Source organism: Hippocampus zosterae, chromosome 9, assembly GCF_025434085.1.
Source record: "Hippocampus zosterae strain Florida chromosome 9, ASM2543408v3, whole genome shotgun sequence".
Classification (NCBI taxonomy): Eukaryota; Metazoa; Chordata; class Actinopteri; order Syngnathiformes; family Syngnathidae; genus Hippocampus; species Hippocampus zosterae.
Genome location: NC_067459.1, coordinates 18,218,127 through 18,245,611, shown reverse-complemented (window position 1 = coordinate 18,245,611; position 27,485 = coordinate 18,218,127). Strand labels below are relative to the sequence as shown.

The window sequence follows — 27,485 nt, the reverse complement described above, 5'->3', positions numbered from 1 at the left end:
ATTTTTAAAACAGAAGATGGGTTTTCTGCTTTTGCAACGGATGTTTGTCTGTTCAAGCAAAGTGCAACATTACTATACGAACAATTTATTTATTTATTGCTCTGTCCAGAACATCTGAAGGAAACGCAATAAAAGAAGTTGCTGTCATCCAATATGCACCTATGACCTGCACTTATTTTGCACACGGCTTGCTGTGCGTCTTGCGGACTTAATGTATCCTGAATGAGTAAGAGCTGAATATAAAAAGAAAACAGAGTATGAGACTCACCCCTTTCAACTGCTGAGCTCCACTGATGTGCTGAAAGACTCTGTCAATCTCCTGCTCGATGCGCCTCGCCCAGTGCATTATCCTGCAGATAAACATCACAGCCTGACTGCAGCGCACAGAGAATTTCTGCTCGATGCTTAGAACTGTGTTACCTGTGCGTGCACCAAAGAGCTTGCTTTTGTATGCTACAATTACCTTGCACATTGCTTGTCATACAGTATGAAAGTCTTAGGCCACCATTACATTTGTTATTTTAGTAATGCCATAACGATCATTGAGCGTAGAATGCACACATATGAGCAATGTTGGAGTTGGTCCCCTTTCGCCATGTCGAGATTCGAGCATGCGATTAGCGCACCAAACTCAAAGGAAATGAAAGGGGCTGCATTTACTGGCGTATAATTGAAAAGGGAAGTTGTCTCTCTCACAGCGGCGCAGCCCACCCCACTGACAAAACCGCCGGCCCGTCCTTGTCTGCAAAATGACCAACATCGGGTCGGTGAAATATATAGTCCAGTATTGCATGGAGTCATCAAGTAGTTAAGAAAGAAGTGTTTCTAATTAAAATGGTGTCTTGCAGATTTGTCCAGGACATTCTGGAGTATTATATTAGCTTACTATCATTTTAGTTGCTGCTCATAATCACATTTCAAGCAGTTTGGCTGAACATGCTTGTGATGCTTTTCCTCAATGAACTTGAAAAAGTGGCTTTTTCATTATTATTGTTATGACCAGTACAAACTCATCCCGCAGTAACAGTGGGCATCTGCTAGTTTTTCACATTCGTCTTGTCACTCCTTTTGGTTTCAAAATACCATTTTCGCAGGAGCTACGTGTTTTGATTACAACAATGATTACTTCAGTAGTGACTGTGAGAGAACAACCAGTCTTCTGTATGTGATAATGGAGGGCTGCCAACACAAACACTATTTAAAAAAAAAAGACGTTTATGTAAGGCATTATTTAACAAATGAGCATCCAAGGGCATCAGTGCTTCTAAAATTAGACAAGCTTATCAAAATATCTCTTCACTTGAACGTCAACATAAAAATATATAAACCCCGCAAGTGTCAGGAAGTTTTTGAAATCCAACTGCGGGTGCTTCTCATCACAAAATATAATTCATTCACCGGAGGAAAAAAAAATGGTCGGTCAGTCTGCCATTTCTGTCTGATTGCTTATTTTTAGAACACAGTATAAAGGAAGAAAGGAGTAAAGAAAACCATTGCCGCAATGACAGCTGTTTAAACACAAATTGGTCTGAAGTTGTCACACCGTTTGCTACAATGGCAAATGTTCTTGAAATTGCACAAAACTTATTTTCCAATTACCAAGTGGGAAAAAAATATGGCACAACAGTGCCATCGCCAAGAACTGGATGTCCCTTTAAAATTAATGAAAAGATGAGACGAAAGCTGGTCAGGGAGGCTGCCAAGAGACGGACAGCAACACTGAAGGACCTGCAGGGATTTTTTTTTTTCTGGCTGGTATTAGCTGTTTAGTACACGTCAGGAAAAAAATAAATAAAAATGGCCCCGGCAAATATGTCATCTGTTATATTTTTCCAAAGTCGCTAGAACAGTTTGAACAGTGTCGTGTGGTCCACCGTTTATTGGGACACTGCTCATGCTCAAAGGTTAAGAAGTGGAGAGATAATGAGCCCATTCGATAGGGATGCGGGTGTCACAAAAAGAGTGACTAACGTTCATGTAATCATGAATAAATAAAAGACGAGTTACTGTTCAGTGCAGCTGCTTCAGCGTTAATGAGCAATAAATGATGACGTGCAGAGTCGGCAGTCGATTGCCAGATAATGATGAACTAATCACTGCCTAATGATACATTGTTTAAGTAAAGCTTTGCTCTGGTGTAAATCGGTATTGTCTACCGCAACCTCTTCCATTCTACTCTGTAACAAATAAAGATCCCTTTCTGTCCCTTTGGGTGGTGTAATTTTTCACTTTGGCTAATTATTGGACTCCAGTGCAACGATTTGTACTACTTCCAGTTTTTCCGATGTGCATGTGTGGCTCCAAGCTGTAAATGTGTCATGCTACAAGAGAAGAATCATTGTAAAGAGTACAAGAGTCATTGTAATCCTAACACAGCAATAGACAACGGTTGTTTAGGTTTGTATGAGTCACGCAAAAAAAAAAAATAAATACACAAAGACCCTGGAAAGCGGATACATTATACATGTTTGAATACAATATCTGAAAATCATGTGCAAAGTGTGCTCGAGTGGCCGGTTTAGAGTGCCTCGTTGTCCACCCCCAGTGCATGCACATCACGCAGAGAAAAGCAAAATAGCAAGCGCAGGGGATTTTATTTACTTATACTTCACAGCCAGCATGTTGACCACTTTGGACTGGGGTGGCTGCTTTAGAGTGCCTAATTGTTGGCCCCAAGTGCACCCATGTCAAGCAGAGAAAAAAAGAATAATAAATAGGTTGGGAGAGTAAATTAAAAAGGCACACTTGACAGCCAGTGTTTGGACTGGGGCTTTGCGCTGGCATGGCTGCTCTAGAGTGCCTCATGGTCGACCCCAAGTGCATACAGGTCCCACAGAGTCACAGGGAGTTGATGGAGCCTATCCCAGCTGACTTCGGGCTGAAGGCAGACTACACCCTGAACGGGTCGCCAGTCAGTTGCAGGGCACATATAGAAACATATGAATATTTACACTCACATTCACGCAGTCACTGAGTGGGAACCGATCCCACGCTGCCCGCAGACAAGTCCAGCGTGCTTTAAAATAAATCAATGGAGAAAAATTAATATGTTGAGTGAAATCACTATTTCAACTCGTTTTCCCCCATTTTTATCCACTGCCCAAAAATGCCTACTCCCCCCCAAAAATTTAAAATACACATCTAAAAACTACAAAAATGTCTGAGAGAATCTATCTGTCGGAACAGGAGGTGGATTTCACAAAGACGACTAATCCTTCATTCTGTAGTATCCATTCTTAATTGGAAATGGATGCTGTTTTTTCGCGTGGCCACTGCTTCATCGAGCTTACAAGCAAGGAGAGATCGGTGCTACAGGGCCGTGGAAGCCATTTCCAAGCACTCAGCACAAATATCATTGCTAGTGAAGAAGGGGAGGAACAAGAAGCGCATCTATTTGAAATAATTCAATTGATTATGAAATCAACACACTCACACACCGAGGGCTCCTAAGCTAGAATTACAAACATGCCGCTGCTCTCCGACTGCGAGAATTCAGGAGATGAGTAGACCATCTGGCTTTTCTCCCTCAGAAGAGCCTGATTGCACACTGCTTGAGGGTGAGGAGGGGGTGGGGGCATTAATGCTCAAGTTGAGGGCCAGCTGTGCTGGACCAGCGAGAGGTAAAAAGGTTACAAGTTCAAAGCACTGGATCGACGCGATGAGCAAAACAAAATACTCAAGCTTGAGTCGTCCTGCTTACATCCTATATGGACATATTTTCCAAGGTCGCAGTTAAGGCCTTTTCAAGTACATTTAAAATGCTTTTGAAGCACCTTGCAGCATCGGGATGTAGTCTGTCTTTTGCCTGAAGTCAGCTGGGATAGGCTGCAGCTCCTGGGGACGATGAACTGCGTAAGTGGTATAGAAAATGAATGCGTGCATGGATTGTAACCCTTCAACGGGCATTTTACCCATGAATGATCTGTAATCAATATTATCGACCTAGAAACACTCTTAAAACTGATGTGTCAAAGGTAACCCAAATTGGGTGTAATAGCTAACCTGGAGTTGGGTCTGAAAAGGATTGAACCAAGGCAGGGTTATTGATAGTCATCACATTGATTATTTGATACATATACAAATACAAATTTTACTAACAACACCTATTAAAGGGGAAGTCAACCCAAAATTTGTCATTACTTTGTTGGAAAATAGCTGGATAATATGTTTTATGCATCTTCACTGGTCTAAACACAGCATTCAGATTAATATTGTGCTTGTGGAATATGATTTAAGCAGGAAAATCCAGCCATTTTCTGAAGGTGAGCCATGATTTGTTGTTACCTTGAACAACCATGATGGCATTTTCAGTCGACAGCAAGTGGCTAAATGGCCGCCCTTTGAGATGGTTAAAAATGGGTGGATGTTGTCTCATATTCCACAATCACACAATATTAATCAGAATGCCATGCTTAGATTAGTGGCGGCAGATAAAACATATTATTGTAAGGAAAAAAAATTGGGTTGACCTCCCCTTTAAGAAGAAGCAACTTTTACCTTTCAGGGGCCACCACAAGTCACTTATCCAAGATATGTTTTGCAGTTGTTGATTTTTTTTTTTTAAAGACGTGACGCACTTCCTGTTGCAACCCACCCATTTCATGGGTGGGCCATCCACCTTAACAAGTTTATTCATGCATTCATTTTCCGATCCGCTTTATGCTCTCAAGGGTCATGGAGAGGGGGGGGGGGGGCGCTGGAGCCTATCCCAGCCGTCCTTGGGCAGTAGGCAGGGGACACCCTGAACCAGTTGCCAGCCAATCGCAGGGCACACAGAGACGAACAACCATTCACGCTCACACTCACACCTAGGGACAATTTTGATTGTTCAATCAGCCTGCCATGCATGTTTTTGGAATATGGGAGGAAACTGGAGTACCTGGAGAAAACCCACGCAGGCCCACGGAGAACATGCAAACTCCACACAGGGAGGCCGGAGCTGGAATTGAACCTGGTACCTCTGCACTGTGAGGTCGACGCGCTAATCACTGGGCCACCAGGCCGCCCTTAACAAGTTTGTCACCCTAATTTTAAATTTCAGTACACTACAAAACTGCCCAAAATGGCAACCAGCTTCAACACTTCAGCTTGCCCAAATCCAATCCTCATCACAATGTGCTGGGTCATAATAGTTCACCAACTCATGGGTAAAAGTAACCCAGTCTACTCAAAATCCACAGCTACCAGAGTGCGGGTTAGGAAAACCACACAAGTGTGCGCGAAATTTTGCCCCGTGGAGGTTGGGGCCAGCTTTCTGCGTCAAAAAAAAAACTGGAACACAAAAACACCAACAAGTACCGAAGTGAAAGACAGCTGTCCTGTACTTTGCCTATCAAGTAGAATGACGTGAAACTTCATGCCCTAAAATGTATGTTAAGCTTTGAAGCAGTTATTGCAAAGTGATTCGGCTGATTGATTGCCCCCATGTTTCAAATGCAAGACACTCGCACATTGCTGTAATAATTCCCAGAACAGATTACATAACATCCTAATTACACCGCCACGCTTGTGCATTCTGTCAGTGAGGCGGACGTGCCCCAAAGTTGCTGCACGGCGTCATCCACTTACGTGTACTGTTGTGGGAAGGTGAGCCCTTCGGAACCAGGCCACGCCGCGCCGCCGAGCATCAAGATGAGCTGCAGAGATACCAAGCGGACGTCGCTGAAACACCGCCCGCCCCTCGCCATCTTCCATTCAAATGCGCGCGTCGGCGGCTGGATGAATGGATGCGAGCGAGAAGGAAAAGGAAGCAAGGAAGGAAGAACGGAAGCAGGTCCGCGTTGTCGAGCTGACCGGTGCCCGGCTCAGTTTGCGGGCGAGTTCGTCTCCGCGTCTTCACGAGTGGACGCGGGGGAGGAGAAAGCCTTTGGCCGTGAAGGCATCAGGGGCGGTGGGAAATGCACTACTGTAGAATGCAGCTGGCAAGACACTGCAGAGTCTTTGCTCTCGCTCCCACATACACATCACCACCTCCTCCTCCTTTCTCCAACACACACACACACACACACACACACACAAGCCGTCTCTCTCGCTCTCCACACCGGACGGAAGAGAGCGCGTTCACGTTCACTAGGCAACAGCGAAGCATCAAGTTGAGGCTTTATTTATAACTACTGGGCCACGTGGGGTTTGCATAAATTGAGCTTGTTTTACCATAAATGAGCATCTAGGTGCCAGAAGTCAATGAACGCAACAGAAGTGAACACTGTAGCTTCCGGGGAATCTGAAACAATCGATTGCTAAGAGATGTGTTTTTAAAAAAGCCTTCACAGAATATAACAAAGCCAATTTGTGATTAACACTATCCGACAGGTAAAACGTGAACAAGATGTTTACTGATGTGGTCAATGCATACTGAGAGGGATTTCCAGTGCTGGGCGATCACGGGCCAGCAAGGTCTTCTTGCTCCCCATTAGGCTACATGGGCAGATGCGAGGGACTTCACTTTTCTAAGTGTAGGTATAATCACAGACAGAAGGGGGCGTAATTGAAGAATATTGCACAATATTGCAAGGACGCACCATTGGCTCCGGAATTGTCCATGACTAAAATAGTCATAGCCTTAATTCATTTAAATCTTGTTATTGTATCCTTTTTAGTAATTTTTGTAACATGGTTTTGTTTGCTCTTCTTGCCTTCTAAATGTTGTCGAAAAGGAATTTGTGGTGATTTGCCTTTTTTTTTTTTGCAATATCGGACCTTTCTCATACTGAGGGCTCATTAAACCAAATCATTTTCAATTACATATCAATATATACGTGTTCAATAATTCATAGCAACTTTGTCACATTTATTGACCGCCAAAGGGCAAAAAACCCCTAATACAGGAAAACGTCTGTCTTCACATTGCTTGTATTCATGAATTTTCTATCACAAGAAGTCTCTACAGTGTTCATGAATATAGATTTGATGGCAGCAATCGCTGGCCTGACAGCAGTTCGGTTGCCTGATTCCCGTATGAGTGAAATATTGTGGTGCAGAGGCTGCGATCTCTCTAACCATGCAGAATCAGCACAACCGGAGCGTGGAAATGAGCCTGCAGGACCTCACTATGTTGTAATACTTTCAAGTCTTGGTCAGACATTTTACATTTTCTTCTTTTGTATGAGCAAGAGAAATGATGGCAAATAAATGATCACATGCAAAACGCTACTAGAAGAGAACATTTACATGGGGCTTACTCTTTCGAGCTGAAGGAGGGAACAGGAATAATATTAATAGTTACATTTTCTGCACCAATCTCTTAATAGTCCAAAAGAAATCACCCCCCCCCCCCCCCCCAGCCACCCCACCCACCTCCCCCTGTTCCCTTAGCATCTGTGATGTAGCTCTGTTGTCAGTGATGCATGCACAGTAGCACAGTTCCCCTTCTGGCTAATCTAAACTTCTGGCAGCCTTTATTATAAATGATGTTCAATACCTGTATGCAATTTCACTGTGAAAGAATCCAAACAGCTATCTTCATTTTTTTTGTACTGTGGATTAGAGATTCATTCTGCACAGTTAAATGCAGTGAGCGCATGATATTTCAAAAATAATATTAAGACTTGCTGGTGTCGTCGCACAGCAGGCCATCGCAGTGGAAAGAAATGCCACTCAGTTGGATGACTTACAATGCGCGCATCGCTTCAGATACGCAAAACACGGTATGAATTTAAGTAAGCATACCTAATGGTATCTTTTTCGAATGGTTTTATTATAATCATATATTTGATATATTAATGTTTTTCATCCTGTGAGTTTACGTGAAAAAATATCTTAAGTCACTAAAAATGAAGGGGAAATTCAACAACAACAAAAAATCTAGAAATGTTCATTATTTTTTTACCATTCCTTTGCTCGCTTCCAACTTTTACTGTACATTCATTTCTGTAAGAAAACGTACTCAATTTCCACCAGTACGAACCTCAGTGTTGACTTGACGTGACCCCTGAGCTTTACCTGATGTGACTGGCGCTGGAGGAGGTCGGTGAAGCCTCGACTGAAAAAAAAACCAAACACAACTGAATTACTGAAATAAGACGAAAGGCAACCAATACCATCATGGTGCCTGCGGTCACCAGTTACATAAATAGGGTTGCATGTTGATTTTTATCCGTTTCTTGTGTTCAATCATTGTTGATAATTCCTGTGACAAACCATTAGCATGATCTCATCTTCACAGAGATGGATAACATTAATTGCATTTAATAACACTGTATTAGAGGCAATTTGAGCAAATTGGGGTTTTTTTTTCAGATGCATGTATGAAACTGGAACCCCTTTGCATTCATCTCAGTGCCAGGGAAGTAGCTAACTTTCAAAAAGCTTGGTAACCTCCTACCGACACTCTTGTATGTCTGTGTGCGCGTTCAATAATCAAGGTGATCATAAAACTGAACCGATCTATGCTCGCTTGGGGAGGGCAGATGTGGGTGCAGCTTTAAGTCGTGTCCCTGGCGGCTCCTCCATGTGCCAATACAGCTGTCATGTCCTGGGGAGAGCCAAGACTAATTACTGACTGCGCAGCCTTCCTGCCCGTTCCCCATGGAGAGGCAAACACCGTTAATTGGACGAGATCTCCAAAGGGAGCTGAACTGTGAATGTGAACACACGAGTCATGTAAACAGCCTTGCAAATAAAAATAAGTGGAGATTTCTCACTCACTTATTCCATCTCAATTTCACTCTATTGGGTCTCGAACCGGATTTAGAACTGTGCGTTTGTTATATTCAGTCTATGTAATAGATCATCTTGCAAGCTAAAGCAGCCTCTTGCATCCTAAGGAATAAGCGTATTTTGTCCCCAAAGCTGTGTACTGGCATTTATTTTAAAGCCACTAGGTTGAATATAAATTGGAAGGAATAAATAAACGTGTAAAACTATTAGGGTATGGTTACAGTTAACTGCACATTTTAAACACTAGCAAAAACTGTATTGATAAAATGTCTATAAAGTTGTTATCTAGTTCTCAAATATTTACACCAAGTACTGCCTAAAACAACAATTCACTGTTCAAATACATGCTGCATGACCAACATTAAAATACAGGGAAGAATAAGGCCCAAGCCTATCGCAGCCGACTTCGGGCATTAGGCGGGGTTCACCCGAAACTCAGTTTATTATGCACACATAAACAAACAACCATTGACACTCACAGTCACGCCTAAGGACCATTTAGTGATCAAATAATTCACGTGCCACGGATGTTCTTGGAATGTGGGAGGAAACCGGAGTACGTAGAGAAAACTCGTGCAGGCACGGGGAGAACATGCAAACTCCACACCGGAGGGCCAGGACCCGGATTCGAACCCACAACCTCTGCACTGTGAGGCGGATATGCTAACCAGTCAACCAAGTGTTTCTTTTAAGCATTTATTGAAAAAATTTTTTTTTTTAATGTGAATTGCCTGTGTAATTTTTCTTATTCATTCAACATATTTACAACGAATCACCAAATTATTTAAGATGATATATAAAATACTGACGTGGAACAAATCATTAAATACTCCAGCTAACAGAGGATGGCACAAATAAAAGTTGCGGGCACACATTAAGATTTAAGTTTTAAATGATAATGTACTGAACATGACATTTGCTAAATGTCACAGATTTCTTGCCTGTCCTTGAAGCAGGTGGTCGGCTGGAGGTTAACCATCGATGCTGCAGGCCGTCAGGAAACTTGCTCCAAGTTCATGTCAGTGTGAAAAATAAATGAGGAAAATTTGATCACATACTGTATATTTATTGAAATGCACTTTATTAAATGAAACTGTAGGGGTGACAAGTTCATTCAAAAAGTGCTTTTGATTTATCCGTAGCTATCTTTACGTGATTGTTTAATGATTTTAATTTTAGTCAGACAACCGAATCTCCACGGCAGATTTAATTTTAAGATTACACCCGTACATTAACAGTGGGAAAGCCTTTTATAAAGAAAATAAATCAAAATAATTATTATCAAAATAATCACTGTTGCCAAGGCCTAATTTGTTGCCTTGTCATATTTCTTTGGTAATTATGCAAAACGAGCACTTAGGCCTCATCTGGAGAGGCGGGTACGTTGGCGAGAGCTGGGATGAGCTTCTTGTACACATCGATGCCTCTCAGGAACACACGTTCGTTCAGATATTCATTGTGGTCATGCAGTAGGATGGGTGTGTGGTTCATTGGGGAGAAGCCAATGGCAGGAATCCCCACCTAAAGGACAGACAGCACAAGGGCTCGACACAAAGTAACAGACTGCAAAAACTAGTGGGAGGGAACAGTCACAAATGGAGGGCAAATAAAGACTCACGGCTCGGATGAAACGGCTGTCGGTGGCGGCAGGAAATATCTCCTTTTGTAGAGTCATATCCCTGCAGACATTTTCAACACACGATAAGACGAGTCAAACTTTACAAACCAAAATTTTGGGTATTATGAAGGTGCCCAAGTATATCATACCACGTTTTGGGCCCATACAACACCGGTGTAGCTATTAAATGTCCCTGATGGGATGAATGAACACTCTATAGCACAGGTGTTAAAGTCGAGGCCTGGGGGCCAGATCTGACCAGCTACATCATTTTAAGTGGCCCGCAAAAGCAAATTAAGCATGTCAAGATCCATGATGCTTGCTAAAGTCTGAACCACAATTTCAAATTGTGATAATTAATGCACAAGAACAGTCCTTATTCTTGTCTTCTGATTTTAGAAACTAGTTATTCATCAATTTGCTGTGTCAAACCGGAACTACAATGTGGCCCGTGACAAAAATGAGTTTGACACCGCTGCTCTACAGTATCAATCTATCTATCATATCCATCTTACGAGCAAGCTTCTGATACGTCTGAGCTCAAGTGGAGTTGGGGGAAGGGGCAATTAACGTAATCCTCTAGCATGCATGGAAAACACTGTATTTTGCATGGATATTTATTTACCGATGACAAAAGTGAATTGTTATATTTATTGCTTAAATATGATAAATTCCATTAAAATTACCCGCAATTGCTCGTTCATATCCATAAATTCACAATGACCTGAACATGAGTGATTTTAGTGTGACAACACGGTGTACAAAAATGAGTCTGTCCGGGATGTGGTGGGGTGAACATGCAACTCACATTTCTTTGCAGGTTTGACTAAAAGCATTCCACCAGGGATCACTCTCTTGTGTGGACGTCATGTTCTGGTTCATGTGTTTCTGCACAAAACAGTGGTAGCCAATTCAACTTTTAAGCAGTAGTTAGACACGAATCCAAGCGGGAAATGTGCCAACCTGAGCAAAGTCATAGGTGACATCATCGCCTGCTTCTTTACACCAACCCTGGATCATCTTTTCAAACTCCTGATGTGATGAGAAGCAAAATGTGTGTTAAGCTGAATTGAACGAATCACGCACCTCCTCCAGCATACGTAAAAACACTCACCTGGAGATTGACTGTTGGCGGGATCCTCAGGTCAAAGCCGGCGTCCATTTCAGCTGGAATGACATTGTAGGCCACACCCCCTTTCACCATAGTCAGATTCACTGTGGCGACATCACCGAGCGTGAGGCACTGGCTGGTGTTTAGCCTGGAATTGACACATGATGAGGATGGTACACTTTATACCACACGCAAACTCATTTTCATTTTGGACCATTGAAGTATGGTGTTGTGTGCCACCAGGGGGCAGTACAACACACAAACTCAAGACATACACTCGAAGAAGAGTTTCACAACTGGCAGCTCAAGCCCAAAACACTCACACGCGCGCTCAAAGGCCCGCACCAGCACCATCAGGCCTCGTTTCTGAAAGGACATATCTAAAACATGGACACTTCAATACAATCTTCCACTGTTACCTCTGTTTTTCCTTCTCTCTAAAACCCAGGAATGAGTTGATGACGCGGCGCTGTAAAAGACAAAGGACCAGCGTTGTGCGTGTCAGTTTGGACAGACACCAACACAAAACTCAGAAACTCACCAGCTTCTCAGCCGCCGTGTTCTCCACAAACCTGGAGCCATGACCGGGCCTGCCTGGACAGCGGATGGTAATCCCTTGGAAAGAAGACAACCCACTGTTTTGATTTAACGTCAACTTGAGCAACTGGAAAGGATTAATTTCTCATAGAATGGTGGAATTTTGTACTCACACCAGACGTTCCTTTCTCCATAAAAGACAGTGAAGGCATTACCTGGATTGGCCAGACCTACAGAGCAGATAAGGAGTCTAAACTATAAACCAGGAGTGTACCATCTACAGCACCAATACAACTCGACCAAGCGCTCATCTAAATGACAATTGAAATCCAGCTACATCGTTTGTGTGCAGCCTCCATATCGACAGAAGGTTGTCCATTGCATGTGGATTACTAATAGAAAACCACACACACACACACACAGGATTAAAAAAAAAAAAAAGCTTCTCTTTTTTAAACTACCAGAGCGATGGATTGTAATCATCAGCCACGTCACATCGTATCATTTTTAAATTTGCTGACAATAAAATCCGAGCAATACCGGTGATATAATGCAAAGGAGTTGAAGGCTGAGGATATAAGGGAGGAAGCTTTTATTTTTTTGTTTTTAATAATTATTAACTCACTTTTAAATTATTTTGTGACAAAGGATTTCAGATTCAAGGGAGACTGAAATTGCTTATGGAGCTTTCGACAAACAAGTTGCTTTTCTTCTATAATGCACACTTCATCATATAGTATTTAATCAAGTATATAAAAAGTACCTTAAATAGAAAATTAGGGCCCCAGTGAATTGCGCTATCTAATCACAATTCACCGGTAAAACTGCATAGCATTGCATTTCACTTTTGTCATCGTTGACGGCCCAAAGTATTGAAGAGTGCCAAAACCACGAATCTCCCAATTATAACAGTGACATCTCAATGGGGTCATGTACTAAATGTGCAACTAGGATAGATCAAAATATGCTTTAAGATCCAGGTTCATACTACACGCCGACATGATCAAATTCAGCACCATCGTGACACATTAACCTGTTTGTTTCAAATAAGTCACTGAGCACTCTCAAAAGCTGAAGCTAGAGGTTGTTAACTTGATGCGTTATCTATTTACCTTCATCCAGGGCGAAGCCAATGTTTAATTTCTGGAACTCGGGATGCCTGACAAATGTTTCCATGCCTTTCTCACCCCCAACTTCTTCATCTGCAAGACGAAAAGCCATCAGAATAGTCGAATCGAAATGCATGTCATTTGAAGACAGAATTTATATTTTGTGGTTATTATTACAAATCCAGCACGAGGAGATGTATTATTCTTCCGACAAATTAATCGCCTTTCAGGAGGGCTCGGTATTGCAGAAGATTTTTGTTTTTCTTCACAAAAATTTGTTTTTTTGTGTGTGTGGTTTTTTTGGGCAGTCCCAAACCGCCAAAAAAAAAATCCTCATTGGGGTCCCAAACACAGCCCGCTAAAACTTACTCAGTGGCGCCATCTGCAATGTTTGAAAAAAATTCAGGAGGCATGTAAAAGTCGACCCTTTTGGGTTGAAGCAGCCATTTTGGGCGAATTCCACAGCTAGAAAATGTTTTAAAATGTCTGATGTGTCTTATGTGTATCCAAACTATCATCAGAGTGTTCAACATTATGGTTTTGTTTAAAGACAATCAAAACATAACAATATTTTGATTGTGGCAGAGTTGTTGCCTCATTTTTCGTCTTCGATTTCACTTGTTAGTGCAACAAAGTAAGGCTCAGTAAACTCTTTAAAATTTGCATTAGTCGGAGTTTCAATTTCAGGTGGAACCACGTGAAGGACAATCGCCTTCCACAAGGGGGGGAAAAGTGTCAATTGAGCAGAAGTTCACTGCCCATGATGTTCTCAGAGATGTAATGAGAGGTTTAAATTAAATACGAGAAAAGCCAGAATGACTTACCAGGAACAAACGTTAAGTGCAGAGTACGCAAAAATTTCTGCCCCTCGGCTTTCAGCCGTCTCACAGCCTGAATGTACCTGCGCAGAGAAAACAAGTCTGAAGAGGAAATCTGCAGGGTGAATTGTTCTCATAGTTTACAACAACAGAGGAGGAGGAGTATGATTTTCTGTGTAGCGTGTAGAAGAGTTGTCCAGGCTTTTTATACCCACTGTATTGTCACACATTTCATATCCTGCGAGCCGCGGCCGTAAATGTTGCCTTCTGCATCTTTGAAAGCGCTGAAAGCGTCGTGTATCCAGTGCTCCTGGAGAGGACAATGACAAATCTGTATTTGGATATGTCGACAAAAAAATAATGGGCAAGCGGTGTTGACACCCATGCATCCATTTACAACAGGGGTTTTTTCTCATTGAGGTCGCGGGTGACCTGGTGTCTGTCCCAGCTGACTTGAGGCAAGAGGCCCCGGACTGTTTGCCAGCGTCTCAAAGGACAAATTCAGACAAACAACCATTTACACTCACATTCGCACCAACAGTCGATTTAGACTCTTCAACGAACCAGGCACAGGGAAAACATGAACATTCCACCAGAAAGCCGGAGCCGAGATTCAAATGATGATGCTAAAACCTAGCAGCATTCGTGCTAAGTCACTGGTAAAGTCCCAGCGGGGGGTGTACCTGAAAAACTGGAACAACGTCGGTGTGCGAATTCAATAAAACAGATTTCAAGTTGGGGTTCGTCCCTTGCCAGGTTAAGATGGTCACGACTTTGCCTGGACAAACCTGCCGAGAGAAACAAACCGAGTCTCCTTGAAGGAATTTGTGGAAAGCATTTGAAGAAATTACAATGACTGACAAGTGCGGCAAATTACAAATAAATCTTTCAAAAGACCCTTTGCAAGCTCCCCCTCATGTACCCTCCGTTCGACCGCAAAAACCGTGGCGAATTTCCCTTTCCCTCATGGACCGTCTCCATGGAAAGAAAGGCCAGATTTGAAGGCTAGATTCGAAGGCCGCGTGAATCTGGACACGGGCGTGTAGTCAAAGGACACCAGAAGTTATGTTCTAATTTGGCCGTTGGATGACGCGTCATATGAATTTGGACAAAGCCGTTGTTAGATTTTATATGAATTTTAGTTGGCAACAAATATGATTTCTAATTCTGGCAGGTCATCCTGCAGCTGAAAAGCTTGGAAGGTACCCAAGTTTGAGATGCCAATGTACGTAAAGTCAGTTTATTGTGTTTTTATTCTATAGTGGCAAATCAAAAGAGAATAAGCGGTTGTATTCTAATTGTTGGAAGGAAAGAATGTGTCATCTTGGAAACACACCTCTATCTTCTTGATAGGCAGCCCAAGTTCCACTGCGATTCTGTCCAGAAACCGCAGTGCGCCATCTAGAAATGAGCCATGAGAAAAAAGCACAAGGTGTCAAACTATTTGTTTCAAGATGAACAGCTTATTTAAAGATGGAGTGAACGCCCACCGACTTGCTTCTCACTATTTACGAATCTACATTGGATTTTTTTTTAATGTGAAGCGTATTTTTGGTTATTTACTGAAAAACACACCAATAGGCATTTTGCGCCAAAGCCCCGGCGCATTTGAAATTAGTAATTGGTGTCAAGGAAGTGAAGTGAGCCGACATGACGGAGGTCTTTGCTCTGTATGTTGGTGATCAGCAAAAGTTAGCCGGGGTTGTTGGCCACATATTTTCATGTTGTAAAATGAGTTTGAAACCATATTCAAGTGTTTTGGAATTGTAGTTCTATATTTATGTGTTAAACTATTAATATGGGCAACATCTTTAGGAGCGAGGTGTTAATTACTGGCACTCTTTTTTTTCCGTTTTTGAACCGTGCACTGCAACAACCAGTTGCCAGATAACACCTTCTAATTTGCAAGTACGACTTGTAATTGCACTGGCAATTTTAAATGATTTAAAAAAAACATTTTAGTGTAGACCCAAGGAAAGATATAATACAACCGAGACAACAATGTTAAGGAGTGAACTGACTTTTGAGAGATGCTGTATATTCACCACGTTTGGGTTTGTTTATTTTAACATTGCTAAATACTTTGTGAGTCCTCTGTGTGTGTGTTTTTGTCCTTTTACTACTGTGTCAGATTTGGAAACATTCTGTAAAAGTGTCATCATTACAACTGAACATTGTTAATGCAGCTCTCAGAATGGATCTCTCCAAATGACGCAACAGTCTGCCAGTCTACCTGTTTTGTCTGTTAAGTGACATTCCCCTCATGTCAAGTTGAAAACTTACCATAGTCTGGCTCTGGATGGACCGTCCTGAGGCGGAGGTACTCTCTGAACAGACTGACAGAAGGGTCCTCACCCTTGGGAGACATAATTTGTCCACCTGCTCCCCCTGATCCGTCTCCGTCTTCTTTGTCAGGGAGCATGGCGACGTCCTCTGATAAAGTCAAGTCAAGTCAACAGTATTTATAGAGCACTTTCAAACAGCCATCGCTACATACAAAGTGCTGTACATGGAGCAATTTAACATGCACAATAAACAGTAAGACAAACCGGTAATAAATGCGGTAGAAAGCACCAAACAGTAAAACCAAGAACAAATCTAAGTCATGCTGAGTCGAATGCCAAAGAATACAAGTGAGTTTTGAGGAGGACTTTGAAGACGGGCAGCAAGGAGGCTTTATAAAGGATAAACAGACGTACAATGTGGAAGGTAGTTGCTAAACGCGCTAGCCGTGTAGTTGACAAGCAGAGCACCCTCAACTCAACTTTATTATAAAGCACTTTATAGGTGACTTTTAAATATGTTTATTCTGTTGGTTTTTGAAGTTCGACACGAGTACTCACCGGGCTGAGTCGCTGTCAACTAACTGCCGGGCAGCTTTTCAGGCATAAACAAGTGGTAGACGCTCGCACTCAAAATTTGTCGCACGTTTTATTTCAGCAGTACGGTAAAGACAGCTAGAAAATTCATTTCAAAATAAAAGGTAACAACAGCGATTCAAATCTAGTCACGGTAGTCAGACGTCAGTGGTCGTTTCTGATTGAAATACATAAAATTTTACATTTTGGCTGAAATCCAAGACATCTCATTGTGGTTTCAATATGGAAGTCATAAATGGTCATAAATGTTTCCCTTTGTGTCTTTGAAAGCTCTTAAGTTTATTTTCTATCCTGCTGAAGAAGATGCATCAAATCTATTTTTTTGCAAGCTCAGCGACTGTCTTAAAAACAATGTATACACTGTATTTGACAAATGCTGACTCAATCCACTACGGGCGTACAGTGACATTTAAAGCACAGTTGATTCAAGTGAGCTCAACACGTGGTATTGCATAATTTGGAAGCAGTCAATGAGTAGATTATCGCAGCTGCTAAAATTGGAGTTGCTTGCTTACCTTAATTAGCTACACAAGAAGATTTACTGTATAGTAAGTCCATTAAGAACGCATACCCTGGTTTACGTTGCCCTTGTTTGATGGTTTCAGTTTCGTGTAAAATGTCTCTGCTAACACCAGTTGACAACCACAGTACCGGTAATTAGAAAGTGCTGTTTGGTGGAAAATTCCTGTCAATTATTCATCCAGTCTTTTACAACCACACGAGCTCCGGGCCCTTCAAAGTAACAGGCGCGATCGACGCCATTATCCACATAAATGTCAATGTTGCTTCGAGTGAAAGAAGGGATGGTGGAGGAAGTCAGCGATTGCAGACAAAGCACCAGGACGCGTGACTTTGCAAGAGTAGCCTGAGATTTCACAGAAATGTTGTCATTCCTTGGGTCGAGTTCGATGTAAGAGAAATGCTCAAGAACATGCATGTAAAACAGTCTCCAAGTTTATATATTGTAAATTAGGAGACTGGTTTACATACATAAAATGTCCACACTTGCTGCAAATACTGTATATTAGTTGCTACTTTATTGTCATATACACAAACATGTTTTTATATATTAACTTCCTCACATTTTCTGTTCCAAAGAGTGTCTTTTTTGCTTAGTTTTTCATCTTTTGCGCTCGGTTGGAATGGTTCAAATGAACAGTGACCACAAGCTTTTCCCAGGGCACATGCACCTGCTGTTGCCACATTCCGCACAATTTACAGCCATCAACTCTCATGTCACCTACAAAAATGGCAACACTGATGCAAACTCAATTTTTTTTTGTTTTTTGCATGCATAGAGAAATGTCACATGACGGTACAAGTGAGGGCTTATTGCACACATTGTTTCATGATGAAGATGAATAAATAATGGAGAGTAAGAAATCTGATCATGCCTTACCTCAGTTTTATCCATATCATACAGCTTATAATTATTGTCTCAAGACAATAACAACATTTTTGTCATTGTATTTTCCCGAAAGCAAGCTCACTAAATTCATACCAAGCAAACCCAAGTCCCTCCTCATTTTTTTCCAGTCCATCTTTAATGCAGCCCATCTCACTTCAGCTTCCCAAGAAAGTCGATCAGCCCTTGGTGAAAGGTTCCAGGTTTGTCCATGTAGCACGCGTGGCGAGCGCCGTCCAGCTTGAGAACAGCATGATGAGGAAGCTGGGCCAGGTTCTTGTGGGACTGGGCGCCTAGATTAGTGTCGAGGGCTCCGAACACAATGAGGGTGGGTGTCTGAAGAGTACATTGGAGTCAAAATAAGACCGTAGCTGGTTAGCTTGGCATAAAGATTAATAGAAAATCGTGTGCCACCCGCCTGACAATGGCAATGAAAACTGCATATTATCATCTTAGTTACATCAGAATTTCGATTTAGATCCTATTATTGTGATGTAGCACCTTCCCTCACCTGGATATTCTGATACTGTTGTGCCGTGTAACTGCGTGTACCGACAGGCGCTATGGGAACAAAGCCTCGCAGCTGTGCGCTGTTCTTCATAAGGAATGGGATGGAGTAATGACCGCTCATGGAAGGACTCACAAGCACCGCTGCCCTCACACCCAATGACTCCATGAACCTGGAGAGCAGGTCCACTCGACTCTGATCTCTCTTTAGGGCCTCAGAGTCGGGCGATTTACCATAACCTGGGGAAAAAAGGTATTGAAGAGAGATTACAGACATATTGCATAAGTGTAATTTAAATGTGAAATACAGACTGATCATTTCTCATTGGTCAAAGAAAATATTTTCATATTTAAAACCACAAGGGCACACTGCGCATCAGTGAACCGATTTTAGGTTTTGCTGCGATATAGTCATGATCAGACATATTGGAAAGAATGCTGCAATTCTTTTATTGAAATTGGGTGTGCCCTCAGAATTGAATTTAGCATTTACAGCACAATTAACCTTCTCTAAACCTGACTGTTGTATAAGTACTTTACCTGGTAGGTCCATGGCTAAGGCCTGATATCCATTAGTGGCAAGTAGGGCCATGGTACCTAGTTCTTCCCATGTTTTTGATGTGAAGGCTTGGCCATGCAGAAGCACGACTTGTAGCCTGCAATGAGATAAAATGGCGTTGCAGCGCTCATCTGAGAATCAACCTAACTTTAATAGTTGAAGTTGTAACTGAGAGTTTAGGAGATTTGTAGAGTTTAGTCAGCTGTGCTGTCACCTGGGCAGTATCTGTCGTCCAGTACTGTCAATGGGTAAGGCTTCTCTGAAAAAAAGCGGCGGGTCCCCGGGCAGGTGTCCTGTACGAACTGACACGTTGATGTTGGGAAGCGGAGGCGGGGATGTGGCGAAGAGCCCAAGTCTTTGTACATTGAAGGACGGCTCCATGTTGCCATGACGAATGGAGGGCAGCAGCAGGTATAGCAGTAAGGTGGCCAATAACACCATGCCCAGGACCACCATACGATTCCGCAGGAAATTCATTTCTGCGAAATGAACGACTTGGAAAAGGTGCATTTATGGATCTTATTCAAACCAAATGGATTAAACGTGTCTAAACTATTAAAAAACAACAACATGATTTGTTATGGAAATAAATGCCTTATCCACAAATGTTAACACACAGAAATATACTTGTGATTCTAATAAACGGTAATATTCTGAACATTTTATGATACTCAATACAAGTTCTGTATTAAATCGTCCCCCTTTAAAAAACAACAATGCTGTTTGGAGTTTGCAGTGATGTACAACTGCATTTGAATGCACTGGTTAAGTGGCAACATAGTAAGCCAAGCTCCAAGTATGATTCGGTGTATTTCTACACCACTACTAACCACAACCACAATAATCATCATATTGCTAAATAAATTCTTCAACCCATCCCAACCTGAGATGAATCAAAGCTAACAATGTTAGCTAAGTATGCTATGCGTCTCAATGGGATGCTGTAGATTAATTATTAAAAACTGCGTAAAACATACCGAAACAAGAGAAGGCACTGCAGGACAATCACTGACGAAAAGACGATGTTGTCTTCTTTATCGTCATGTCTCCTGATTCAAACTGTTCTGGTTAATTAATATAAGCTGTTTTAAGAGGCTTGCCGTTGGTTGGCTTAGTATTAAATGCAAGACACCGAAAAGAAATTTAATGCAGCTAACCGACACTCGATTTGTACTACGTAACTTTACAAAAAAAATGTCGTGTTTAGTTATAAATTAACTCTAAACGCATTTGTTGCAATTGCTGTCATGCACGAATGTTGATACATGTAAACAAATTGTATGATAGAGCATGTTAAAAACGTTGGCCTTTTAAATCTTTGTTGCTTGACGGACTACATTACGTGATGCACACAACAACAAACGTAATTTCCTGTAACTTAATACCGCCTATACGTGTTAAAAATACATGTGCGCGTTATTTCGTAATACAGTATTTTTGTTCAGGAAATACTGTACTACACATGAAGTAAAATAGTTAAAAGTTAAAATAGAGAAAGGCTGTACACGTTCAAACTTACATTCAAATGTGTTTTAATGTAGTAAAAAATGAGAAATTGACAAAATTACATCGTCAGATACTGAATTAAAAACATATCATCAAGCATGTTTGTTTCTGGTTTAAATCAAAGTATGTGAGCAAAATGAATCTTACAACAAAATGTAAATACCAAATTAAAAAAAAAAACATGCAACAATGCACAGTTCATGTCCCTGTACAAACTTTACGCAGCAAAGTTTGTAAGTTTGTACAGGTTCTCTTGTTCAACAGAAAACGTGTTAAAGTGCAGAATTTCAAAACGTTTGCAGCATTGTAAACATTGTGTTGCATAACAGCATTTATAATTTCCTTTTACTCGGCCCATCAGCATGATAAATATGGAACCAATTTAATATATAATCTGTTTTGCTAGCGCCAGCTAACAATGACTACAGAAATATACTGCATTTTGTTTGATGTAGCTTCAGTAGCCGCTGTCGTCACAGCTGCATGAGCAGGAACTCAGACAGGAAACAACATGCAAGGACTTAAAAGTTAAATTGTGAGTGAATAATACCTATTCTGCAATTTAAAGTTCATTATTGTCCAATAAAACAAATACATTAAAAGAGATACTGACGGTGTTTTTTTTCCCAGAGTAGGATGAAAAGATGGATTATTTGTACTTGACATGGAAGGACATCTACATCATTCAAGCGTTACATTTCCTTTACTTTCCCTTTCCTCCTCAAAAGACTCGTATACTTTTCCTATGATAAACTGGAAGGCAATTTGGACTATTACAAAACACCGTAAACAAATAGAAGGCTGAGATGAACACTGCATTCAAAACTTCAGTAGCATCTGTAAACTAATCAACTCTTGTCCGCAATATCACATTTCTCAACTAAAAGAGTTCAGGCCCAGCCACGTTGTTTTGGATCATTGATAAAAAGCACAAATACAGGCATGTCATGGTCAAGTTTTGTTTGTGTGTGTGTGTGTGTGTGTGTTATAAGCAAAGGGTAGGATTAAAAGCAAAAAATATTATTTTGAGAAACATCCGAAACATTGTAGCAGGGAAATAAATTGGAAGTGAAAAAAATATGGGGGTGGGGGATGAGGGGTATGTTATGTGAAATGTTGAAATTATTATTATAACACTGAAGATAACTGCAAAGTAATTTGTATGATTTGTAATAATTCAGCATTTTACGACATAATGAAATGTTCAGATTTTAGATGAGGTCAAAGTGAGCAACAATTTAAAATTGTTTGTGCAGCATGTAAAAAAAGTGCTCATTTTCATTTGCAAAGCTTCCACCGATATTTCCAGTTTTAAGAAATAAAACAAAAACGTCAGTCTCACAAGCACACTGTGGTCAAGACAGAGAGTCACCATCTGGAGGTCAAGGACACCATGGAGCATGCGGGCTTCGCATGGATTTTGAGCCAAGTTATGAGCAGTCATGAAAAAATGAATACAGAATGCGGTCTAGCATGTGTGAGCTTCTCGTGAAGCTTGACTCACACTCACGCTACTCTGTTAGAAGGATCCTGGGGAGGGTGAATGAAAAATAAGACCACATTTGGAAAAATCCCACTTGCACACAAAATAAGTGACAAACGGTGACTCAGCAGTATTGTTATTATTCTTGATCAGGAACTTGGCGCAATTTCGTGTCAAACAGCCCAACTATTGTTATGATATATTTTTTTGTTTGTTTGGCACACGCAGTGAATACTTTAAGTTGCTTCATTTCCTCACTGTAACAGAGTGAGGAGTCCAAGTGGGAGTAAAAAGCAAAGCGACCATGTTCCGAGAACAGAGGGGGCTTTATTCTGCCCTTTGGCTCTCAGAGCACAGGCCTCCCCGTGGTAGCCAGTGTAGCACTGGCACTGGAAGTGTTGACGGAAAAGAGCCAGCTCGGGCTCGCCAGGCTTGCCGTTCACCTTCAGGTGGCCGTCCTGCCAACTGATGCTGTGCGTTGACAGGCTGAGGTGCAAGTACACGTCCTCGTCCGGCTGATTGCGTAGACAGCGGCCGTGCATGTTGCACCGTGCCCGACTACACTGCTCCGCCGCTGTGGACACGTTGAGCAAGTAGCGACCCAGCGCTCCGCTGAGATAGTCTTTAAGGGCCGAGCAGCTACTGTCACTAGAGTAGGACGAGTCTCCCCAGAAGATGACTCCCGCTGCTCCCAGGGCGACGCTCTCACCGATGGTGGACACCAGATCTATCTGCAAAAGGCAGCCAAACACTAAATGGCTATTTAAAAGCAAATCCACTGTGACCCTCATATCCAGTGCAGCAGAACATTTGTGCAAACACAGTTCAACCTCAAATTTTAAATACCCTAAAGGTTCTACAGTATGGAAACCAAATTTAGTTTCATTTTCTGAAAAGTATCCATCCATTTTTCTATAGGGCTGGTCCTCACTCGGGTTGCAGGTGTGCTGGAGCCTAGCCCAGCTGACTTTGGGTGAAGAGGCAGGTTCCACTCTGGAATGGTGGCAGACAATTGCAAGGCATATGTACGAGTTGTGTCAAAAAAAGTACAGGCCCATTGTATAAAAAAATATCTTTCAAATCCAAACTCCACTTGGAAGTAATTGAATGTGATGGTTCCCAATACGGGAAAAATCTGAATGTTTTTGAGCAAACCTCCCAATGATGACAGTAATTTGTGATATCACCCAGAAGGGTTAACAGCCGTAGCAATACAGTTTCCTGTAATTTGTGTTTTACAATAATACATTTCGAATTTCATTGATACCTGTGGCTAGAAAGCACAGCGCGGAGAGCCTCTGTTGCACAAATGCGTGAGTGCAGTCAATGAATGGCGTGATCGATCACTGCCGACAGCCTTACAAAATGTCCACACACTCTGCCTTATTGTTGCCTATTTCCGCTCTTTCTGGCAATCCACATCTTCCTTGACAATTGCTCTATGATTTTGTGGTTCAATGCCAAATACTAAAAAACTGTATATTGCATGTGAAATATCAAAACCCAATACAGGTCACAGAGATTGGTAAATGTAAAATCTGAGTTTGAAACATTGATAAACACCGATAAACTCCTTCTCACACTTGTATGAGTTAAAAAAGCGAATAGTCCACGAAGATTTTATGATTGTGCACACGTGACTTTACTGCTCGTGACTGTGAGGTAACAGACTCCAACTGACCTCGGTGAGGAGAGCCATCTGATTGATGTACGTAGGTCGGGTGTAGACGAAAACCGGCCGCGCCAAGCCATCCCCGACAGACGCCAGGCGCATGGCCTCCTTCACCCTGTTGCGCACGAAGAGGCGCCCGTAATGTGTGGAGCGCAGCACGGATCCCATGTATATGGAAGGGAAAAGCGCCGTGCACTCCATCCACAGCCAGTTGAGCTGGTCATTACGGGCCATCTCCAGCTGGGGGCAGCGACCCGTGTAGTTCTTCAGGCCATTCCTGTAGTCGTGATTGTAGCAATCTGGAAATAAGTAGAAGCCCCACACTTGATTGGGCCTCAAATTCTTTGCAAGTTTCAGCGTCTCCAACATGAATTTACGAGCGGACAGCTCAAACTCCTGCTGGGCCACTTTTGCAGCTTGCTCCGGGGTAAAAGTCGGGTTCTTTTTGAGCACCATTTCCCGGGATTTACTTCGATAGATGTCTTTAGAATCCCAGTTCCTGATCCACAGTGGGCGCCACTCTTCCCAGTCAACAACAGCCAAACCTTTGGCCCCTGGTTCCCGTATATATTTCTGAACACCTTCTGGCATCTTTTCATAGTGTTCAACCAGGCTGGCAAGCTGCGGAAGGCCCCCGTTAACTGCAGTGCCATCACGCTCGTAATAAGGATAAAGGCCGAGGCGCTCCTTGTAGAATATGGTCAGGTTTTGACGGACAAAGCCCTCGTTGGGGGAGGCAACAATGTCAAACTGGTCCAAGGGTAAAGTCACACCGTGCCTCGGGGCGCAGTCCTGCGTGGGTGCATTCCAAGCCAAGAGAACCGGTGTCTGGGAATATAAAGGCCATCTTGTTTGCTTTGCATGTGTCACACACACCCCCGTCCATGTCGTCACAGTCAGGATCAAGCAATGCAGCCAGAGAACCCCCATGGCCAACGCTCACCTTTTCTCCTGTAACTCTGCCAAAAAGAGCACATCAATCATGCGACAATAATCTTTTTGTTTAGAACTAATTTCTGGGTACAGTGGAACCCCCGCCCGCATTATTGTAGTTCATCAGTGGCAATTTCACTTACCCACAGATTTTTTTTGGGGGGGGGGGGCTCACCATTTGAATTTCTCTTATAAGTAAAACCTTACTGCTGCATAACAATGTTTGTCGTATGTTTCGTGCTTTGAGCGTTTCAAGTGTTTCAGAATGATAAGTTTGTGGTACATTTAGGGTTTCAACTATTAATCTAGGCATCTTGAATCACTTTTAAGGGGTGACTTGTTCGCAGATTTTGGCTAATCGTGGTTGGGCTGCGTGAACAATGGAGGGATTTTTTTTCAAAAGCGCTGTTTTGACAAAGAGTATTTTAACCAATTATGAAGCCGTTCGATCGATTTTATTTCATATACATATAAAACAGCCATTCATTCAAGTTAAAAGAATATGTGATAAATTCACAGAAGTCCCAAATGTTCTGAGTGTTAATCATCATCAGTCCACAAAAGCAGCATGTGCATTTTGGAAATAGGCTGTGGTTGAACTCCTTAAAAAATATATGTCTTCCAAGAACCGTATCTGTACTAAAAGAGTTTGACAGCCTCATTGGTTTTAAATAACCTGACCACCGTATTTGGTTTAGTTCCAAGCGGAATCATTCAAATATGCTGCGTTCGCTCAACGTGGAACGTCCTCTTTTTTTCCGACAGATCTGTTCAAGTTCCTTCTACTCACCGATCGATAAATGAGCTTTCCACGGGCCTGCCATGAGAATTACAACCGTCATAATTCTTCACTGCATCCTGGTCATTAAAGGGAAAAATACAATCACTCTTTGGAGACGGAGACCGCAGCAGGGTAGATGACGGACGGGATCTCCACTTTTCATTAACAGGCGAAATAGTCGATCTCGAAACCGTAGGGGTGTGCGAGTAGATTAAAAAACTACTTATATATCCGATTATTTCCTCTCTATTTTGGGTGATAACTTTTTTTGCTTCATTGGATACTACAGCTTTGTCCTGTTGAGGCAGCTTTTGTACTTAGATAAATCTATATTTTGTCAATTATTGATACTACACTGATAAATCCCCCCTAAAGATAAAACCAATCGTTGGTTCCTCAATCGCTGCTGTCCACTCACAGACTCGGCGGAAACAACTTCCGGTGACGGAAAAGAACGAGCGGCTGGTGAATCGTTCCTACTATGCGTCTACTTTACAATTGATTTCTATTTGTTTTGGTTTAACGGAATCAAATTTCTGTCCAAAGTTAAACATTATATAATGTACTATGTACGTATATGACACAGTACAAAAACGTATACTTGGTTTAAGATCATTACACCTCTGAACGAATGTCATCAAAATGTATGACTTTTTGTCTATGTTTGAGAGCAAGCAAATCAATAAAACAATACTGTTTTGGCATAAGAAATCAAACGTCTAAACCTGTGACTTTACGATAATATTTCTAAGTATATCTTACCTCCTCGGTCTCAAAAATCAGGATAACTCCCTAGAGTTCTTTGTGTAGTTGAGGCTATTTTATATAACAGGTGTCGGCGCCTTCACTTAAGAAATGGAATGAGACGGTGTTGTAATCCACCTTTGGCTCTTGTATAAGTACCGAGTAGACTCCACCTCTGATTGACTTGTATCTTCTGATACGAAGATTTGAGAGGTCTCGGCAGTTAGGAGTCTGCTGCACTGTAATTCTAACCATTTTCAAAAGGCTTTATTTATCATCACTTACCAAATCATTTTATTTTCGACCACTAAACCTCAGATTGTATACTTAATTCATGTTGATGGTGATAATTTAAATTCATCTCTCGTTTTATTTTTTATAATTTTATCTGTGGTTTTATTGTCCTTGTTTTGATTGTAAAGTGTCCTTGAGTGTTTTGAAAGGCGCTTATAAATGAAATGTACTATTATTATTATTAATTGAAGAGTTTGTAAAGTACACGCGCCAGGAATAATTCTATGACTGTCAAAAAGTAATTGTAGTACTGTGGACGTAAACACAATTCAGTAATTGTAGTGATTCCGCCGATGGCTATGCAGACATGCCCACAAATCATTTTGGAAAAAGTAATAAAATGGGATTGGATTTCAGTACTGTACACCTATTCATCCCTTTATCCTTTAAAGATAACAATATTGAGGAGCTTTGCAGAAAACATTTTCCCATGGAAGCAACATTAATGACTTTCACAGATCTCACTCAACTCTGCCCTTGAAAAAATTTGCTTGGCCTTGCAATTTCCTTTGCAGGTGGCTCAGATCTTAATCATCAGTGGGGGTCAAGCGCATAAAATCGAGGTATGGTGCAATTTGATGTTGTTTAGGTTGGATTATGGTCAAATAGCTCATTTGAGACACTTGGACTGCTACATGGGTATTTTGGTTACGATAAATTACACGCATATGCGACGCTATTACTAGAGTGGAATTAAAGTTCATCTTTTATGTTGTGGAATTTAAACTGAATGACTAAATATTAAAACCAGATACTCCTCACAATATGCTACATAGGAATTAAAATCTTATCAATGTGACCCATTTGAACTGTATGTCCTCACACTACTCAAAGCAAACTTTACATCTAAGAAGAAAGACCAAAACACAGT

At 41.7% G+C, this 27,485-nt stretch overlaps 4 protein-coding genes and 1 long non-coding RNA gene across 10 annotated transcripts in view; 1 reads left to right on the top strand and 4 right to left on the bottom strand.

Annotated features, from left to right (window-relative positions):
• LOC127608023 (voltage-dependent calcium channel subunit alpha-2/delta-2-like) overlaps positions 1 to 9,740 on the bottom strand; it is a 28,794-nt gene extending 19,054 nt beyond the window's left edge. Inside the window, exons 1-3 of one of the 2 annotated variants that reach the window (XM_052076849.1) lie at positions 9,600 to 9,740; positions 7,907 to 7,981; positions 269 to 350 (exon numbers count right to left, since the gene is read on the bottom strand). In XM_052076849.1, coding sequence (XP_051932809.1) covers positions 269 to 350; positions 7,907 to 7,981; positions 9,600 to 9,637 — 195 coding nt within the window. In that variant the 5' untranslated portion in view covers positions 9,638 to 9,740. Of the gene's footprint in view, positions 1 to 268; positions 351 to 5,568; positions 7,270 to 7,906; positions 7,982 to 9,599 lie in introns of those variants that run through there. The other variant, XM_052076848.1, reaches the window with a different exon arrangement.
• On the bottom strand, positions 9,706 to 17,591 carry LOC127608035 (aminoacylase-1A-like). 4 transcript variants are annotated; one of them, XM_052076881.1, is made up of 15 exons: positions 17,246 to 17,591; positions 16,135 to 16,284; positions 15,188 to 15,252; positions 14,535 to 14,639; positions 14,067 to 14,161; positions 13,858 to 13,934; positions 13,037 to 13,126; positions 12,098 to 12,154; positions 11,929 to 12,002; positions 11,807 to 11,856; positions 11,391 to 11,535; positions 11,240 to 11,308; positions 11,085 to 11,164; positions 10,277 to 10,337; positions 9,706 to 10,179 (listed from the first exon to the last, which is right to left on the bottom strand). In XM_052076881.1, the coding sequence occupies exons 2-15, from the start codon at positions 16,271 to 16,273 to the stop codon at positions 10,015 to 10,017; spliced, it is 1,272 nt and encodes a 423-aa protein (XP_051932841.1). In that variant the 5' UTR covers positions 16,274 to 16,284; positions 17,246 to 17,591; the 3' UTR covers positions 9,706 to 10,014. The 4 variants fall into 4 exon arrangements, with proteins under 4 accessions (XP_051932841.1, XP_051932840.1, XP_051932839.1 ...); XM_052076880.1 differs by having other exon boundaries at positions 17,317 to 17,591; XM_052076879.1 differs by lacking the exon at positions 17,246 to 17,591 and adding an exon at positions 16,695 to 17,193.
• Positions 17,592 to 17,745: 154 nt separating this feature from the next.
• Positions 17,746 to 19,678, bottom strand: abhd14a (abhydrolase domain containing 14A). Its single transcript, XM_052076900.1, has 4 exons — positions 19,416 to 19,678; positions 19,183 to 19,298; positions 18,647 to 18,882; positions 17,746 to 18,471 (listed from the first exon to the last, which is right to left on the bottom strand). The coding sequence occupies exons 1-4, from the start codon at positions 19,676 to 19,678 to the stop codon at positions 18,289 to 18,291; spliced, it is 798 nt and encodes a 265-aa protein (XP_051932860.1). The 3' UTR covers positions 17,746 to 18,288.
• On the top strand, positions 19,558 to 20,379 carry LOC127608046 (uncharacterized). Its single transcript, XR_007964177.1, has 2 exons — positions 19,558 to 19,705; positions 20,188 to 20,379. It is a non-coding gene; the product is annotated as an uncharacterized LOC127608046 (long non-coding RNA).
• Positions 20,380 to 20,716: 337 nt separating this feature from the next.
• On the bottom strand, positions 20,717 to 26,437 carry hyal2b (hyaluronidase 2b). Of its 2 annotated transcripts, none has more exons than XM_052076878.1 (3): positions 26,339 to 26,437; positions 23,872 to 24,821; positions 20,717 to 22,921 (listed from the first exon to the last, which is right to left on the bottom strand). In XM_052076878.1, exons 2-3 carry the CDS (start codon positions 24,790 to 24,792, stop codon positions 22,445 to 22,447), a joined length of 1,398 nt encoding a protein of 465 aa, XP_051932838.1. In that variant the 5' UTR covers positions 24,793 to 24,821; positions 26,339 to 26,437; the 3' UTR covers positions 20,717 to 22,444. The 2 variants fall into 2 exon arrangements, with proteins under 2 accessions (XP_051932838.1, XP_051932837.1); XM_052076877.1 differs by lacking the exon at positions 26,339 to 26,437 and adding an exon at positions 25,586 to 26,012.
• Between the last annotated feature and the right edge of the window lie 1,048 nt (positions 26,438 to 27,485).

What these genes read in the sequence shown, in the direction of transcription:
- LOC127608035 (XM_052076881.1), bottom strand. Translation starts at nt 16,273, where the DNA reads ATGCTCCCTGACAAAGAAGACGGAGACGGATCAGGGGGAGCAGGTGGA. An exon ending in ACGTTGTTCCAGTTTTTCAG is followed by an intron (nt 14,162 to 14,534) that starts GTACACCCCCCG and finishes TGTCCTCTCCAG; the next exon opens with GAGCACTGGATACACGACGC. An exon ending in GCACTTAACGTTTGTTCCTG is followed by an intron (nt 13,127 to 13,857) that starts GTAAGTCATTCT and finishes TTCGTCTTGCAG; the next exon opens with ATGAAGAAGTTGGGGGTGAG.
- hyal2b (XM_052076878.1), bottom strand. Translation starts at nt 24,792, where the DNA reads ATGGGGGTTCTCTGGCTGCATTGCTTGATCCTGACTGTGACGACATGG. An exon ending in AGATGGCTCTCCTCACCGAG is followed by an intron (nt 22,922 to 23,871) that starts GTCAGTTGGAGT and finishes TGCCTTTTGCAG; the next exon opens with ATAGATCTGGTGTCCACCAT.
- abhd14a (XM_052076900.1), bottom strand. Translation starts at nt 19,678, where the DNA reads ATGAATTTCCTGCGGAATCGTATGGTGGTCCTGGGCATGGTGTTATTG. An exon ending in GGACGACAGATACTGCCCAG is followed by an intron (nt 19,299 to 19,415) that starts GTGACAGCACAG and finishes ATCTCATTGCAG; the next exon opens with GCTACAAGTCGTGCTTCTGC. An exon ending in AACAGTATCAGAATATCCAG is followed by an intron (nt 18,472 to 18,646) that starts GTGAGGGAAGGT and finishes TGTACTCTTCAG; the next exon opens with ACACCCACCCTCATTGTGTT.